Source organism: Colossoma macropomum, unplaced genomic scaffold, assembly GCF_904425465.1.
Source record: "Colossoma macropomum unplaced genomic scaffold, Colossoma_macropomum, whole genome shotgun sequence".
In the NCBI taxonomy this organism is placed as follows: domain Eukaryota; kingdom Metazoa; phylum Chordata; class Actinopteri; order Characiformes; family Serrasalmidae; genus Colossoma; species Colossoma macropomum.
In genome coordinates this window covers 29588418-29608106 of record NW_023494807.1, presented here as the reverse complement: position 1 = coordinate 29608106, position 19689 = coordinate 29588418, and the positions used below count along the sequence as shown (strand labels likewise).

The 19689-nt window shown below is 38.5% G+C and overlaps 1 protein-coding gene across 1 annotated transcript; it reads right to left on the bottom strand.

Annotated features, from left to right (window-relative positions):
* Positions 1-19277, bottom strand: LOC118797359. The gene is made up of 6 exons (XM_036556690.1): positions 19082-19277; positions 12487-12723; positions 9689-9781; positions 7767-7778; positions 2303-2401; positions 1-469 (listed from the first exon to the last, which is right to left on the bottom strand). The coding sequence occupies exons 1-6, from the start codon at positions 19149-19151 to the stop codon at positions 453-455; spliced, it is 528 nt and encodes a 175-aa protein (XP_036412583.1). The 5' UTR covers positions 19152-19277; the 3' UTR covers positions 1-452.
* Positions 19278-19689: the final 412 nt, after the last annotated feature.

The following is a 19689-nucleotide window of genomic DNA, read 5'->3' as shown; positions in this document are numbered from 1 at the left end:
TAGTTTTGAATTCATTTCCGTTTTATTTTTATACACCTATATACAACCTTTTATACAACCTGTGTTTACAGTGTTTTTGTAGTGAATAATTAGACATTGTATAATAGTTTTTTGTAACATATGAGAAAGAATGGCTATATACAGTTTACCTATGTGCGGGTATTTGCTCTAATTGCTTGCTGTTTTTTATTACGCAAGCATGAAACATGTTAAAACCACCAGCAGGCGTCTGAAGCACCAGAGATAAAACAGTTCAGGTGATAAAGCTTCGATCCAGCCGTGATGAGGCCTGAGATGACATCCGGATACAGCAGGACATCACAGTGAAGCAGTGGCTGATTGGATCCATGCAGCAAGTGAAAAGAACGATGGCAGGAACATTTGTTTTCCCAAAGAAAAATGAAAAATGATCCCAATGTGATGGTCCAACCACAAAACAACACTCAGTAATCTCATCTGGAAACTGTGTCTGTGGATAAGAAGGAGAACCACGCAGTCAAATAAAAGAGCTCACTTTTATTGGCTCATATCAATATAAATGTATTCCTATTTAAAATCCACAAATGTATGTTTGGTGTATGAAGTTCTTAGTTTTGCACTGGAGCTGCAAAGGCTAATGTGGCTAACTGAAGCTTATCATATACGTCTAACATTAGCCTTGTAGCTCCTGTGCTAAAATGAAGAAGCAGACTTCACACTGTAAGGTTGATGTTTTTGGTGAAAAACTCCATTAAGCTTTAAAAAAAGTTATTTAAGTGAAGCCACAGCACTAAATATGAAGAGCTAAATGTACCACGGAGCTCAAACTGCTCAAACACCGTACAAACAACATGACTTATACAACACTGCTCAGCTTTTTAAAAAGATTTTTAAAAGAAAGAAAACCTGAAATTTTACTTACAGTGCAAATGTGTGCGAAACTATAAGATAAAATCAAGGAATTGTAGCTCTTGTTGTTCTTATGCTAACGTTAGGCTACATTAGCATAAGAACAAGGCTACTCCTGTGGTCATGTGGCCACTTTACTCTGCTTTATGTTGCTCTACAAGCAATCCTGTGATATTTTAGGCTAATTTTATTATAGAATCAGATTCTTTATTTATGTTCTTGCGTTAAACAACATTTTCTGCTGCTATCAGCCTGAATCCGATACAGGGGCTGCATTAACTAGCAAGCTCAGCAAATCAAATGTTATAGTTCTGAAACATTAAATATTAAGCATTTTAAAGTAGTTTAATGCCGTGTTTTATAAACATCTGTGTCAGATCACAATGATTTCTCTAATTGCAGCTTCAGTCATGATATATTAAACAATATTAAATCAAAGCAAAGCGCAAATCTCATGTTTTTCATGAGGACCTCAGTTAACTTTTTTGGTGAAAGGTTTGGTAATAGGCTCTATTGACCCTAGACTCTGTTCTTTGCTCAGGTTTTTAAATGAGGTTATATAATCATCTTAACTATGACAGGGATGTTGAAACGGCCGTGTTATTTTGGGTTTAGACCCTTACACTGTTATCCAGAGGTGGGTAGATTATGCTAAACTCATACTCTAATAAAAGTATTGTTACTTCATTGAAATAAAGACTCAAGTAGAATGAAAAGTAGCAAAAGCAAAAAAAACACTGAGTAAAAAAAGGTTCAAGGTCCAGAAAGATTTAGTTGCTGTGCTGGCAGCTGCTGGACTAAGAACTGCACTGGACCTTCTTTCATCGAGCGTGTATCAGTGTAGGAACTGAAGTTTGTACATCTCTATTCTTCTCTTTATGGATGTATAGATTTTAAAAGGAAATTCCTCCTGTTTTTTCCCCAAATGTCTCCATAACTCAGTGTGTGAGGTGTAAACAGAGCAATTCAGAGTGGTTTGGTGTGAAATGGTTCAAATGTCTTTACAGTGGTGGTGATAGGAACCAGGGGTCGCCATGACTACAACACAAATATAGACATTTTATTTACTATCCAAAACCACCAGTGAACCTACACGAGTCTTCTGAGTTTATATGGAATGTTGATGATGGGAAAATAGTGGAAAATCTGAAATAATAAGTTTTCTTTGGGGACTATTTTGCCTTATAACACCCTGCATGTATCGCTCCACCAGAAATGTTGAGTTTAAAAATATTTTAGGCCAGAATCTTCTCAAAACTATCAGAAAATATTGTCTCAGTCATCAGGCAGTGAATTCATAACCGTTACATGTAGTAACTTTCTGTGAGGGAGCTTTTAGAGGTGGACATCTGGTTCCTAAAGACACAAATTGGTGTTTTTAAGAACGTGTCACTGAGCAATTGGAGCTACTCACCTTTAGTTGTTAGTAGGTATGTAGGTAGATGAGAGAATCTTTTCTCACTCTGGTCCTTAGGGAAGTGAGCAGGATAGTGGATGATGGAACCTAAAACACCTGAAACACAAACACCAGATTTTATAAACTCCACTGTGCAAACAGCATGAAACTGTGTCAAGCCTTACTTGGGCTGGTTGAGCTGTAATGTAATGTAATTTTCAGGTTTGGTACAGTTTTCATTTTGAGGTCAGCATGTGATTTTTGATATGATGACATGTATCTCCATTTTTTTAGTTTTTACCTTTCTGCATGATTTGAAAGCAGCAGCTGTTCTTTACTTTGTGTGAAAATTTCATGATGAATGGACCAACAGAAATACTCCAAAATGGCTTGGAATAAAATCTCTTTGCATTGACTTTTATTGAAATTAAAGCACATCTTTTCCCACACCTGTGAAGTTACTACTTTGGATATGCTTGTTTTTGTTTGATCAGTGACGATATGCACAGACCGTGACCAATGATGAGGCTTTAAATTTTTCACTCCACTCTAAATGACGCAGCAGTTACATTGCATCGCATTCTTATAACTGTACAGGTGCTAGAATGTAACTGCTGCACCATTTAAGAAACCTCCTACCATGAGCGCTGCATCCGCAAGGCCAGTGGCAATGTGGACGACCCCTCCCAGCCCTCTCATTGACTCTTCACCCTCCCGCCATTTGGCAGAAGGAATCGGAGATCATCCCACCACCTCCAGACTCCGCAACAGCTTCTTCCCCGAGGCACTCAGATAACTGAACACTGATGGCCCCAAATTATTCCACTAGACTAATTAGACCCTCTCTAACACCCACCTGGACTAATCTAAACCCTCTCCTACATCCACCTGGACTAATCTTGACCCTCTCCAACATCCACCTCAACTAATCTAGACCCTCTCCAACATCCACCTGGACTAATAAGACCCTCTCCTACATTCACCTGGACTAATCTAGACCCTCTCCAATATCCACCTGGACTAATAAGACCTTCTCAAACATCTACCTGGACTAATAAGACCCTCTCCAATATCCACCTGGACTAATTAGACCCTCTCCAACATCAACATGGACTAATCTATACCCTCTCTAACATCCACCTGGACTAATCTAGACCCTCTCCAACATCCACCTGGACTAATCTTGACCCTCTCCAACATCCACCTGAACTAATCTAGACCCTCTCCAACGTCCACCTGGACTAATTAGACCCTCTCCTACATCCACCTGGACTAATCTAGACCCTCTCCAATATCCACCTGGACTAATCTACACCCTTTTCAACATCTACCTGGACTAATCTAGACCCTCTTCAACATCCACCTGGACTAATCTACACCCTTTCCAACATCCACCTGTACTAATTTAGACCCTCTCCAACATCCACCTGGACTAATCTAGATTCTCTCCAATATCCACCTTGACTAATCTACACCCTTTCCAACATCCACCTGGACTAATCTAGACCCTCTCCAATATCCACCTGGACTAATCTACACCCTTTCCAACATCCACCTGTACTAATTTAGACCCTCTCCAACATCCACCTGGACTAATCTAGACCCTCTCCAATATCCACCTGGACTAATCTAGACCCTCTCCAATATCCACCTGGACTAATCTTGACCCTCTCCAACATCCACCTGAACTAATCTAGACCCTCTCCAATGTCCACCTGGACTAATAAGACCCTCTCCTACATTCACCTGGACTAATCTAGACCCTCTCCAATATCCACCTGGACTAATAAGACATTCTCAAACATCTACCTGGACTAATAAGACCCTCTCCAATATCCACCTGGACTAATTAGACCCTCTCCAACATCAACATGGACTAATCTAGACCCTCTCTAACATCCACCTGGACTAATCTAGACCCTCTCCAATATCCGCAACAGCTTCTTCCCCGAGGCACTCAGATAACTGAACACTGATGGCCCCAAACTATTCCACTGGACGAATTAGACCCTCTCTAACACCCACCTGGACTAATCTAAACCCTCTCCTACATCCACCTGGACTAATCTTGACCCTCTCCTACATCCACCTGAACTAATCTAGACCCTCTCCAACGTCCACCTGGACTAATTAGACCCTCTCCTACATTCACCTGGACTAATCTAGACCCTCTCCAATATCCACCTGGACTAATTAGACCCTCTCCAACATCCACCTGGACTAATCTAGACCCTCTCCTACATCCACCTGGACTAATCTAGACCCTCTCCAATATCCACCTGGACTAATCTACACCCTTTTCAACATCCACCTGGACTAATCTAGACCCTCTTCAACATCCACCTGGACTAATCTACACCCTTTCCAACATCCACCTGGACTAATCTAGATTCTCTCCAATATCCACCTTGACTAATCTACACCCTTTCCAACATCCACCTGGACTAATCTAGACCCTCTCCAATATCCACCTGGACTAATCTACATCCTTTCCAACATCCACCTGTACTAATTTAGACCCTCTCCAACATCCACCTGGACTAATCTAGACCCTCTCCAATATCCACCTGGACTAATCTAGACCCTCTCCAATATCCACCTGGACTAATCTAGACCCTCTTCAACATCCACCTGTACTAATTTAGACCCTCTCCAACATCCACCTGGACTAATCTAGACCCTCTCCAATATCCACCTGGACTAATCTAGACTCTCTTAACATCATGCATTGTATTATCTTTGCCCAGCCTCCTTCTGTTTTTCAGACATATCCCTACTTCTGTTTTCCTGCTCAACATGTCCCACCTTTATTGCTCCTGTTATGGATTTATGGAGGATTTTAAAACAATAAAGTCTTTACAAAGTGCTTCAACAAAGTCTGCTTCTCCAGCATTACGAAAGGATTAATATAAACCTACAAAACCTCTTATGAAATGACATAGTTTTACCTAAATCGAAGTTTAATATCTACCCAAGTTGAAATGCTTTGTCATAAATAAAGGCTGTGTTGTTTGTGTGTGATGTGCTATATCTGAAAATGGAAGTAAACAATGTAACAACAAAAACAGCCTTTTAGTTTAGATGCCAACAGATGCCTTGCTCTTGATTGGAGTTTAACTCTGTAGCACTGCGGCATTAAAAGTGGTATTAACTGCAGTGCAGTATCAAATACAGTATTAAACACTGTGTTAAATGCACTGCAGTAATAAAAGCTTGAAATATTAAATGCAGCACTAAATGCAGAGCAGTATTAAATGATGCATTGCATGCATTGCAGCATTTAACATAGTTTTAAATGTTGTATTAAATGCAGCGCAGTATCAATGCCAGTTGTGTTAAATGTTGATTTAAATGCAATATTAAATGCATTGCAGCATTAAATGCAGTATTAAAGACATTAGTGTTAACACAGTGTGTTTAATTAAATGAAGCACTGTATTAAATGTAACATAAAATGCAGCACAGTATTAAATGTAATAAATGCAGTGCAGTATTAAGTGCAGTATTAAAACATTATTAAATTCAGTGCTGAATGCATGCAGTATGCTGTGTAGTTTTAATTTCAGTATTAAATGCAGTAGAGTATTAAATGTTGTAAGAAACACAGTGCAGTATTAAATGTAATGCAGTATTAAAGTAGTACAGTTCTAAATGCAGTATTAAATGTAGTGCAGTGCTAAATGCAGTGTTAAATGTAGTGCAGTGCTGAATATAGTATTAAATGTAGTGCAATATTATATGCAGTATTAAAGCAGTGCAGTGCTTAATGCAGTATTAAATGTAGTGCAGTATTAAGTGCAGTATTAAATGTAGTGCAGTATTTAATGCAGTATTAAATGTAGTGCAGTGCTAAATGCAGTATTAAATGTAGTGCAGTGCTAAATGCAGTATTAAATGAAGTGCGGTAATAATGCAGTATTAAATGTAGTGCAGTATTAAGTGCAGTATTAAATGCAGTGCAGTGCTAAATGCAGTATTAAATGTAGTGCAGTATTAAATGTAGTGCAGTGCTAAATGCAGTGTTAAATGTAGTGCAGTGGTGAATATAGTATTAAATGTAGTGCAATATTATATGCAGTATTAAAGCAGTGCAGTGCTTAATGCAGTATTAAATGTAGTGCAGTATTAAGTGCAGTATTAAATGTAGTGCAGTATTTAATGCAGTATTAAATGTAGTGCAGTGCTAAATGCAGTATTAAATGTAGTGCAGTGCTAAATGCAGTATTAAATGAAGTGCGGTAATAATGCAGTATTAAATGGAGTGCAGTTCTAAATGCAGTATTAATTGTAGTGCAGTATTAAATGTTGTGCAGTGCTAAATGCAGTATTAAATGTAGTGCAGTGTTAAATGCAGTATTAAATGTAGTGCAGTATTACATGCAGTATTAAATGTAGGGCAGTATCAAGTGCAGTATTAAATGTAGTGCAGTAATAAATGCAGTATTAAATGTAGTGCAGTATTAAATGCAGTATTAAATGTAGTGCAGTGTTAAATGCAGTATTAAATGAAGTGCAGTGCTAAATGCAGTATTAAATGTAGTGCGGTAATAATGCAGTGTTAAATGTAGTGCAGTATTACATGCTGTATTAAATGTAGTGCAGTATTAAATGCAGTATTAAATGTAGTGCAGTATTAAATGTAGTGCAGTGTTACATGCAGTATTAAATGAAGTGCAGTGCTAAATGCAGTATTAAATGTAGTGCGGTAATAATGCAGTGTTAAATGTAGTGCAGTATTAAGTGCAGTATTAAATGCAGTGCAGTGCTAAATGCAGTATTAAATGTAGTGCAGTGTTAAATGCAGTATTAAATGTAGTGCAGTATTAAATGTAGTGCAGTGTTAAATGCAGTATTAAATGTAGTGCAGTATTAAATGTAGTGCAGTATTAAATGCAGTGCAGTGCTAAATGCAGTATTAAATGTAGTGCAGTGTTAAATGCAGTATTAAATGTAGTGCAGTATTAAATGTAGTGCAGTGCTAAATGCAGTATTAAATGTAGTGCAGTGTTAAATGCAGTATTAAATGGAGTGCAGTATTAAATGTAGTGCAGTGCTAAATGCAGTATTAAATGTAGTGCAGTGTTAAATGCAGTATTAAATGGAGTGCAGTTCTAAATGCAGTATTAATTGTAGTGCAGTATTAAATGTAGTGCAGTGCTAAATGCAGTATTAAATGGAGTGCAGTTCTAAATGCAGTATTAATTGTAGTGCAGTATTAAATGCAGTTTTAAATGCCCCATTCAGACTCTGAAGGTCTCGCTGAGTTGATATGCTGATATGCTGAAACAAAACAGACACAGCTGCATTGTTCTGCTCACTGTTCTACTCAACCACCCTAACACGCATGAGCCCAGCCGCGTGAAGTGTTAGAGCAGTTAACACTGACTGGATGACCGATTGACCAGTTAATCTATAATCCTTTGTCAATTTTTATACCACACTAAAGTTAAAGGATGAGAAAGTCACTGAAAACCTCACTCACCTCCAGCTGCTCCTGTTGTTTCCAGAGAAATGAGTGAATGACACAAAAAAGAAAGAGAGAGAGAGAGAGAGAGAGAGAGAGAGAGAGAGAGATAATGAATCAATTATATTTTCAGTGATTAATCAATTAGAACATATCATTATAACTAACATCTGCATGTTTAACATTGCAGAAAATGCAGAATTTATGCACAAAAGGTGCTGGATTTTCAGAAATAACATAAACAGCAAAACATAAATAAAAAGCTAAAATAAGCTAAAAAATGTAGAAATGATGCACATATTCAAGTCAGGTAAATTCAGTGTAGTACTATTAATTTTTATGGCAGGTATTTAGGTATTTAAATCAAGCACAAGATCAGTTAGCTCCCTGCATAATAAATGGTTAATGGAAATTAGAGCTGAAAGCACTACTAATACATAAATTATTTTTTGAAATTTTAATATGAATTTCATGACTTCTTAGTATTTGGTGGTGTGTCCCCGTCTCCACAAGTTTGTGTAAAAGTCTGATCAGCAGATCAGATCCACCTGAGAGTTTGACCACAAACGTCAATATAAGAAACTCAAAAACAAATCTGGCCTTTTTGTCAACCTTAAAGGTAAAAAGTCTACATAATTAAATGGCTAAGATGTAAACAAAGTCATTCAGAGTGGTTTGATGTGAAACACTCTGTTCTAGAGAAACTAACTGAGTCAGAGTTGTTCACAGTGGTGGTGATAGGAACCAGACGTCCACCTCTAAAAGCCCTCACAGAAAGTTACTACATGAAATGGTTATGAATTCACTGCCTGATGTCTGAGACACTGTTTATGATAGTTTTGAGGTTTTGGCCTTAAACTCCATTCATGGTGGAGGGATACATGCAGGGTGTTATGAGGCAAAATAGTCCCCAAAGAAAACTTATTATTTCAGATTTTCCACTATTTTCCCATCATCAACATTCCATATAAACTCAGAAGACTCGTGTAGGTTCACTGGTGGTTTTGGACAGTAAATAAAATGTCTATATCTGTGTTGTAGTCATGGTGACCCCTGGTTCCTATCACCACCACTGTAAAGACATCTGAACCATTTCACACCAAACCACTCTGAATCGCTCTGTTTACACCTCACACACTGAGTTAAGTAAAAAAAATGTAACGTGGTCAGCGTCACAAACTTTAAATAGCGACAGAAGTGCAAAGCATTCTTCATTTTCCTCGTCATGGCTTTTCTTTGTTTAAGGAAATTCTAAAACTTTCTGTTAATTTCTAGGTTATTATAATAATAAAAATCCCAGAATGTCAAAGTGGTCTCTGGTATTTCTAATCCCTAAACAAAATTCTTGTCTATATTTCTGGAATTTCTTATCATGTGTGCAGGGTGTGTTGATGTGTCATGTGTCTAACTGTGAGCTGGGCGTTTGTGGTGTGTTTGCCGGTTTTAAACAACAGCACATGTTTCTCAGGTTCTTTATCAGATGCCAAATATTTACCCATCTAACAAACCATTACTTTTACTTTCGGTACTCAAAGCAGCAACAATGAACGGCTAAAGCAGAGATGTGCTGAACAATAAAAACTAAATAACGAATAAAGCAGTAGTTCTTGTCAGCAGAGTGTTTTCAGTAGCGCTGATTTTAATACTGAAAGTGCTCTTTAAAATGACCTTATTTTATATTTAAGTCTAATTGTGGAGTTTTACTTTCAGTTTTTTTGTTTTGTTATTCTTCAAATGAACTGAAAGTTACCTGCCTGGTTGAAAGACTTTCAGCACTGTTTTGTAAATGACCCTTATAATGACCCTTTGTTCTAATAATGACTCTTTGTTCGAATAATGACCCTTTGTTCTAATAATGACTGTTTGTTGTTATAATGAGTGTTTATTGTTAAAGGGCTTGTGTTTGTGTTTGTGACTGCTGTGCAGTCTCACGTACTCACCGTATCTTTTGGACATCTTAAAGCTCAGAACAACCAAACTGATGAAGAATAACGTGGCCAACACTATAGACACCACTCTGGACCAAGACACACCTGAAAAAAGACATTAAAGAACTGAAACCACAATAATCCATATAGGAGATTATACCCCACATTTGGCATCAGGCTAACCGCACGCCTAAATCATCCAAATGTAGTCAATCAGCCGAGCCAGGTTCAGTGTCTGAAGTTTGCTTCTTTAGTTTTATACTGGAGCTACACTATTAAAAAAGATGGTTCTTCAAGGGTTATTTAGTAAAGAAAAAGGTTCTGTGAAGGACCGTGAACACTCACAGAACCCTTTGCATGAAATGGTTCTTCAGATTGATTGAGAATGTGTTATATAGGGTTCTGTATTGCATCCAAAAGGGTTCTTCTGTTACAAGCTTGATATTGTAACAATACAAGAACTCTTTTTGGTGCTTTACAGAATTTAGTGTTTGTCAGTTTCTTGTTGCAGATTAAACATAACAGGAAACCAGCTGGAGTGATTATAAATGCAAATAAATCCATTCGGCTCCAAATTATCGATGTTCGTCTTAAATCTTTCTCTTTGTCTTTTCGTTAGCTACTAGCTAGGCCAGATTGTTGTCTGCATTGCTATGGTGACCAGCAGTCTGCGCTGATCTTCAGGGTTAAAGGGTGAATTAGCAGTTCTACATTAACTCCATCGTTTAAGACCATTTATAGTTAAAACTGTGTTGAACGATCAGCAGAGCTTTATTTTACTGCAAAGGAGGATTATTTTATTTTTACCTAAAAAATATAAGACCTGCATGTTGCTGACCCCTGGTTTAGGGTCTGGCTATTGGGCTATCGTCTCCCTGGTAGCTACTGTATGATTTTCTGACATGGTTCACAAAGTTACTCAGCCTTCCCCATAGTTTATTACAGTACAGCAGTTATCATGGTCAAAATACAGGAAACAGGAACTGACCCCCTTTTTATTTCATATATGAAAACGTCGGATATTTTAATGATATATTGACCACCAAACTGGAAATGTCCCCCGTTTTCATTTCAGACATATGATCACCTTACACTCTAAGCAAAAAGGGTTCTATATAGTACTTCTTTGGCTTGTAACAATAGTGGAACCCTTTTGGTGCTATATATGTAGAACCCTTTTCAAAAAGGATCTATATAGAACCATGTATATCACATTCTTCATCAATCTGAAGAACACTTTCACGATGCGTAGAACCCTTTAATCATGTAAAGGGTTCTTTGAGTGTTCATGGTTCTTCCTTAACTAAAGAACCCTTGAAAACCTTCCTTTTTAATAGTGTACAGTAGAATCAGTGTAAATGTACGGTACTCTTACTGTATTCTTTAGCTGCAGTGCTGCGTTTACATGCTTGTGTTGAAACAAACATCATTCTGCACATCACATGACCGCGGTGCCAGCGAAAAAGGATGATTATCAGATAAGACCTTTACCAGTGTAGATTGTTTTTTTAGGGCGGGGTCAGGCAGGAGGACGCTATGCACTCTTTTTAGTTTTATATTTATTTTTGTTGTGTAACACTGAACACATCTAGAATGCAACAAAGGCTACGTTTACACAGCAGGTAAAAGTGGCTCAAATCCGATCTTTTCCCTCAAATGTGACACAGATGTGTGTCTGTGTGTCAGTGTGAACAGCAAAATACGCACTGAATCTGACATTTTCAATTCCGATTTGAGGCGCTTTCATATGTGGTGCTGAAATCCGATACGTATCCGATCTGCGGCATTGCGACTCAGTCTGAACAGCCATAATTCCGCGCTGCTGAGACTCAGTACCATTTAGTCTGATGTTTCTGTACCAAAACATTAGAAGAGACTCATCAAGCCGCTCCGTGTCTGAAGGGGTTTCGGATGGAACGGCCGAGCGCGGCCGGAGGAGCCCGAGGCTGCAGCGTCACAGTACAGTTTAAAGAATCCGAGGACTCGAACCAAAGAAGCGGCCGAGGTCGAATAAAACGCCCTTTTTACTGCGAACTCGAACACACTGTGGGTGATGAGTCCAGCTGTCAACAACTGGAACTTTATACTCGCTCTTGTGATGCTGGCAAAGACGAAACTGAAGCTGCGGGAGCGACTGGCGTTCACTGGCCGTCCTGACTGTTTACCCTTGGATGAGCCACGTGAAGCACTGTTCTTTTGCACATGCGGGTCAGTTCAGGAGCTGATCTGTTCAGACTGATGTCGCATACAGATCTCATTTAAAGACAATGTGAACAGCCAAAAAAAAATCGGATTTGGTGAGAAAATCAGATTTGGGCCACTTTTACCTGCTGTGTACACCAAGCCAAAAAGTCATTTGGCGTCCAAGGCTCCCCAGAAATTCAACATCTGGTGCAGTGGATGGTAAAAGTTGAGAAAACTGAACTTTTGGTGGATCGTTCCGCTCCCGCTGCAGTCTGCAGAGCGCTGCTGCTGGCAGTGGCAGAACTTTCTGTCACGGCGCCATTGAAAACAATGGAATATCCGTTTGCCGTCGTCTGTCTACTGCAAACATGTGAACGCAGCACATGACACGCCCAGTACTGCTGCAGGTATACAGGTGCACAGAGTCCACATAAGTTACAAGTTAATTTGTTAGTAAAGTGGGACAGTCAGTTTCCTAAACGTTGTCAGTAAACTCAGTGTGTCTACAGTTTACAGTGCACTGTTGACCCTCATGAGACTTCAGTGCTGTAAAATTACAGTGAAATTACACTCAGTGACTGTATATTTAACAGGCAAATTCGCCAAATGAAGTGCTGTAGATGTACCTGCTGAATTCTCCATGTGACTGAGCTCTTTCTTGAGCTCCTCACATCCCTCCAGGATCTGCAGTGTGTCCAGGTTGGTCAGTTCAGGGTCCTGATGACCATCTGCCGAAAACACTGTCCATTTATGGTTCACTTTATCCAAAACCAAGACGTCTTTACCATCAACCTGAAGCCGGTCAGACAGCAGCACCACCCAATGTCCTTCATAGACACACTCACGCATATAAGTGGGATTTTCTGGCAAGATAAACAAAACAATGCAGGTAGTTTTTACCAAATAATTTATATAGACACTGAATAATTCCTAGTAGACGCTAAATAATTCATAGTAGATGCTGAATAATTCATAGTAGATGCTGAATGATTCATAGTAGATACTGAATAATTCATAGTAGATACTAAATAATTCATAGTAGATACTGAATGATTCATAGTAAATGCTGAATAATTCATAGTAGATGCTGAATGGTTCATAGTAGATGCTGAATAATTCATAGTAGATACTGAATAATTCATAGTAGATACTGAATGATTCATAGTAAATGCTGAATAATTCATAGTAGATGCTGAATGGTTCATAGTAGATGCTGAATAATTCATAGTAGATACTGAATGATTCATAGTAGATGCTGAATAATTCATAGTAGATACTGAATGATTCATAGTAGATGCTGAATAATTCAGAGTAGATACTGAATAATTTATAGCAGATACTGAATAATTCATTATAGTTACTGAACAGCTCATAGTAGTCACAGGGAATCTTAAGATTAATAGGTGAATAATAATGCTGTAGTTTAAGGGGTTGGATATATTTAATATTCTCGAGATAAGAGAAGTATTTTTATCCTGAATGTGTCAGTGGGTGTTGCAGTGTGAGCCGTGTTGTATTTGCTACACCCTGACACCTTTACAACTCCCTCCTCTTTCTTGACCATCACACACTCTCATAATGAATAATAGAATCTGCACAGTAAAACAAAGGTCAAGCCCAGCGTTCACTCTCCAGTTCAGTTTTACCCTCTTTTTTGATCAGTTAGGTTAAAACGTGACACATGATGAGTGGAGCCTTTCAGCTGAACCGAGAGGGAAAAAAATCTTTCTTAAGTTTGTCTCAGAGAAATAAAGCTGATCTCAATATTATATTAATGAAGGATCACTGATCTCTGAACTGTTTCTCCTGAACCTCCTCAGGAGAAAAGAGATCAACAACAGCATTTTGAACCGTGAGAAGTTCTCTAGAACAGAGCTGTATAAGAAAACAATGAGATCTCACACTTTTCTTGTGGAGATTTTATTTAGCTCAGACCAGGCTGAGACGAGTCAGACACTAAAGAGTTGATCCGCACATGTGACAGTATTTTGATCAAAGAGAGAAAAAAGAGTTTTATTTTTCAGGAACCGAATTTCAGAAACTTCGGAACAGTTTAAGCTACAGACATGATCCACATATCAGGACATTCAGCAGACCCGCCCCTAACTAGCTAGTGTGTCATCATTGAGACGTCATCGAGCTGTGACATCAGCATCAGTGAGTAATTCGGCTCGGAAAATCACCTAAAATCCTGATATTGCTCTGCTTTTTGCCCTTCATATTCCAACAAAGGGTTAAAATGGCGACACACATCGGAAAAAGGTGATAAAACTGCAGCGTCCCATTCAACACAATGAGTGCACTTCCCTCTTCCCCTCAAAATCACACAAACAGGCCCTAAAACACATCTTAACAGATAAATATCAATAAATATGACAAATACTATTATAAAATTAATAATATTTAGCTCTGTCTTTCAGTTTACATTGACTTTGAGTATTAAAATATCTGATATTAAATATGCAACTCAATTTGTAATTAAAAATAAAGCCTGTCTTGCTGTGTATCAGAGTTTTAGCACTCAGCCTGAATCCAAGAGGACAGAAAATCAATAAAAGAAAACATGTCTGCCTTATGCTAATTGTTTATTTTTACTCATAATAACCAATTTTGGCTCACAGACACTCCAGACTAACAATTACTGCAAAGGTATCTGAGGTGCAACGTGTTTTCAAGATCTCTATATGCAAAAAAATGCAACATTTAGCAGGCGCTGGGTAAATTTTTGATCAAAAATGACCTAAATTCATAAAGATATCAAATTTCTGTTAATATTTACATGTCAAATAATAGCATATCTATGCAGGCCAGGATCTCCTGAAAATAACAACATACGACATGTGTGACTGTCTCATGTAAATATTTTATAATTGTAATTGTAATTGACCCAAAAATATTCCCAAAAAATTCCCAAAAATCTAGGGTTCTAAGTGTTAACCAGGTCTAGGAGAAGAACCTGAGATCAATATAAGATCTCATTTAGAATATTTCTTTCCTCTGGCAAGTTGAACAGTTTTAAACTTTGAGTGGAAACTCAGGTGAGGCTGTTTAGTTGAATTATTGGTGAAATTAGGAATGTAACAGTAGCCACGTTTACATGCAGCCTGATAATCTGTTAATAATCCGACTAATAGCTCAATCGGAATAGAATACGTCCATGTAAACACCTCAATCGGGATAGACTAGTCCGATTGAGGCCATTCGGAATACAATTTCCATCCAATTGAACGAGGTGGGTAAACCTCTAAATAATCCATTAAATAGAAGAATAATATCTGTGTAAACGTCTGTATCTGATTACATTCCCTATCGGAAAGTTTAAGTCCGTTCTGATCATGTTCGTCACGTCATAGTGAAAGTTTATACCGTTCAACATGGCGGAGCAGAAACTGGTCTGCAGAGGAGACGAAGTTTATGCTCTGATCTTTAAAAGACGGCGGTGGGACGGACGTCCAGCTTATGTGTCTCAGAACACGACGTCTTCCTCTCGGCCTTCTTTAATAAGGACATGTGAAGGACGTTTTCCTGAGTCTGACATCATTTTAAAGTAATTAAAACTAATTAAAACGTGATGCTCGCTGTCATGGTAACATTTACTCTAAGCGCTACTCCACGCATGTGTGTCATTTTGCATCAGATTACTTGTAGTGTGCATGTAAACGAAGATTTTCCATCAAATTGTTGAATAGAGTAAACACCTCAGTCTGAATCTGTAATCTGATTGTATTCAATCGGCCAGAAGCCATTTAACACTACTTTTTATTTCTTTATTTATTGAAGTGTGAGAATGGCCCATTATCTGGTTTGTTTTGTTTATGTGGGAATTTGTTATTTTCCTGAATTATGTAGCCAACATAGCTATGTCGTCGTATGTAGCAACATTATGTATTAGGCCAACGCTAATGTTAGCTAAGCTGCAGGTGTAAGATAGCTAGCTATGTTTATCTTGTATGTAATCTGTGTGTTTATGTTTACAGGTCGTGCGCATTCATTTGTTTTCCTTTGGCTTTGGAAGGAGGGCTGAAAGTAGGGGGTGGGATTTTTCAAAAAACTAGCTTCCACTTCCTGGTTTCTACAAAATCATCTACTCCAGCTTTAAGGGAACCTTAGCTGATTAAACTTCTTCATTCGGAATGCCACAGGTGTCACTGCTCCCTAGTGAACTCAGTGTTTTCACTGTGGTTTGGAATCTCCCTTAAAAATCAATATACTTTTTACAGGGAAGTAATAGGGTGATTGGAAGGCACCTGTCGCTGAAAGCTTCCCCACAGACAGTTCTCACATGAAATGGTTATGAGTACTGTCGCTGTCTGAGAAAAACCCTCCATGTTTTTGTTTTTTTTTATTTGTTTGAGCTGAAAGAAACCAACTCACAAACTCATCTTTAGCCCATGTGAAAATTTCATGATGAACAGACCAATAGAAACAGCCCAACAATGACTTTGAAACAAAAAATATTTTCCCGTTAACTTTCATTTCCACTATTAGAATGTTTCTTCCTTCATGGAAATGTGTGGTTTCGTTCCCACAGCGATTGTAAGCGGCCTGGTGCCTGAGGCATTGTTGGTATGATAGTTTTGAGATAAACTTTTGGCCAAAAACTTTTTAAACTCTGTTCATGGCAGAGAGTTTCGTGCACGTTGAAATGCAAAATAGTCCACAAAAAAAAACATTTTGTTTAAATCTTAACTATTAAATTAGTCTTTAACTTGGCTATGTTCATGCAGAGGCGTCCTTACGTTAGCATTGAACCACATGACACACATAACAATAACAACACAATGTACAGCTTATTAGCAGGCATACATACTAGGGCCTAATCCCATTTCTTACTTTTACCCCTACCCCTTGTTTTTGAGTGTTGCCCCTTGGAATTCAGTTACAGGGGGTAGTGTTTGAAATCTTCCACTCTGAAATGGGACCCTCAAATAAAAAGAGCATTACTTCATTAACAGCTACCAGCGCTGCTCTGTAGGTGACCCTGCCAGTCTGCAGTGACAGCAGAGGAGGGTAAAGTTCAGCTCCTCACTGCTGGGCTTTAGTTACATTTAGGGCATCATATGCCTTCAAAGAGGGGGGCAATTATTTATTATCACCCACCCCTAATTTTCAGTGATATGAAGCTGAAATCAGATATTCACCAGCTTCTTGTTCTGATTTTCCCGTTCCACCTTAAATGGAGCCACAGTTCTGATGCCTGAGTCGCCAGAATGTAACTGCTGCACTATTTAAGGTGGAACAGGAAATTTAGCTAGTTAGCTACCAAGACATCAGCATTACTAGAGAGTTTTTTATGTTTGTTATGAAGAAAAAGGACCATAATACACTGAAACGACATTAAACTAAGATACTGCAGTGATTATCGTAATTTTTTAACAGAGAAAATTCTCACATCTGTGTGTTTCTTTGGTCTCTTGTTCAGCCATCTCACCGTTTTTTCATTTTTTCTCATAACTCTCTGTTTGGAGTCTCTGAAAAACCTCTGTTTGGAGGGTCATGTAGCCCCAACACTTCGCCCCACCTCTATCTCAACATGAATCGAGACACCCTACCCCCTACACATGAATTACATGAATACGCAAAACAGAGGGGTAGGGCTGAGTGGTAGGGGCGAGGGGTGAAATGGGATTGGGCCTAAATGTTATGCTTATAATGCTTATAGTCATACATTTACCTCCCCTGCAGTGCAGGAACAGTTCAGCTGCTTTATTTCCATCTATACAGATCACTGAAGCTTAACTGCTTAACTGTGAGCTGTAGGCTTTAGACTCAGTCCTGATCCTCTAAACAATATAAGGCTAATGAAAGCAGACTTCTCTGCATACTAGAGTGCTTTTGATTTTTGTAAACTCCTTTCTGACAGAAGTATCACTCCAAAAGTTAATAAGTCACTTGTGACTGGCCTAAATGAAGAAGTTAGGAGTAAAAATTATGATTTTCTGTTGGAAAATTGAGTAGAAGTACTGTAGTGTCCCGCTGCTGGCCATGCTGTGAGAAGGGCCATGCGAGGATGTCCATTTAAGGCGTGTGCCTCCAGGAAAGGCACTGCTGATTGTTGTTTATGCTGTGTTCTGTTAGTTTAAAATGCGTGTACGTGTTACACGTGTTACTGTGCGATGACCTCCCCGCTACTCGTGCTTTATTGTTATACACTTTTTCCTGCTGGTGTGTCATAAAAAAGCACTACTTGCGGCAGATTCACTACATTGAATTTCAATAATACTCCAGTATAGTATACATCTTGCAAAATAATACTTAAAGGGGAGTTCCATCAAATTTCCAAAATTTCTGCATAATTGGGTGTGTGAGAGGTAAACGGAGTGATTCAGAGTGACTACATCATGACTACAACACAAATATAGACACTTCATTTACTATCCAAAACCACCAGTGAACCTACACGTGTCTTCTGAGTTTCATATGGAATGATGATGATGGAAAATTAGCGGAAAATCTGAAAAAAATACATATTTTTGGGGGACTATTTTGCCTCACAACACCCTGCATGTATCTCTCCATCATGAACACATTAAAAATGATGTGTTAGGGCCAAAGTCTTCTCAAAACTATCATAAAAACAGTGTCTCAGACATCAGGCAGTGAATTCAGAACCATTTCATGTTATAACAGCATTTAGAGGCTTTAAACTCTTCAGAAATTCAACTGATTTTTTTAAACGTTCTGCCTAAATACTTGGTTAAGTTGTAGACGAACTCATTCAGAGTGGTTAAATGCATTTATAATCATGGAAAACCAAACTTTCGCTTTTTTTTTTTAAACAAAGAGTTTGATGTTGTGTGCAGACACTTCAAAGCCTATTGTTCACTCCCCAGTCCATGCAGGACCAGCCAATCAGAGCAGGGGCTAATTTACTTAAAGGTACAGTAACAAAAACAGCCTGCTTAATTATATAGGCTAAAGAGAGGATTAAAAATAGTAACATAGAAATTACTGTGTTTTTGGTACACAAAACAGAAAAATAAACGCAAGAAAAATGCTCTCTCATATGAAACTATTATGGGAAATGGTTATGAATGTTTTGCCTGATGCCTGAGACATTGTTTTGCATATCACTCTGGAATGACTTTGTTTACATATCTACTGCGGAGTTATGCAGAATTTTTCAAAATATGGTGGAATTCCCCTTTAAGGTTAGTAATGAAGTACAGGTGTTTTTGGTGCCTGATGGAAGGCTGTAGTTTAAAGGGTTTGAAGACTCACCTGTAGGACGAGCAGCGCAGAGACTCCACAGAAAGAGGAGCGTTAAACAGCGCAGCAGCAGCAGAGTCATCTCCCCTCCTGCACTCTGTCTCCACACTGAGTCCCTTTCACTTTCCTTTCTCTTACAGTGCGCAGCTCTGCGTGCAGCTCAGACACACAGCGAGAGGGAGTGAGCTGCAGCCTTTTGTTCGGCACTTTAAACCCTTTAAACACTCCTTCAACAGGAACACACACACACACACACACACACACATACGCACACACACACACACACACACACACAGGACACAGAGTCCACATTATGTCACTCATTGTAACACTGCTATCTGTTATCAGCTCGACACACTCAGCTCCAACATTAGCTTTCACTGCTTTACTGTACAGTATATTTTCTATTTTCTCTCTCTTTCTGTCTGTTGTCCCTTTTTTCTTTCTGTCGCCATTTTCTCTCTTTTCTGCCACCGTCTTCTCTCTCCTTTCTCTTTCTTTTCTTTTTTGTCTTCCCTTTTTCTTTTTCTTTCTTTCTTTCTTTCTTTCTTTCTCTTTTCTTTTTTCTGTTTTTCAGTTTCAATTCAGAATAGCTTTATCATCATGACTGTGAAGTACAG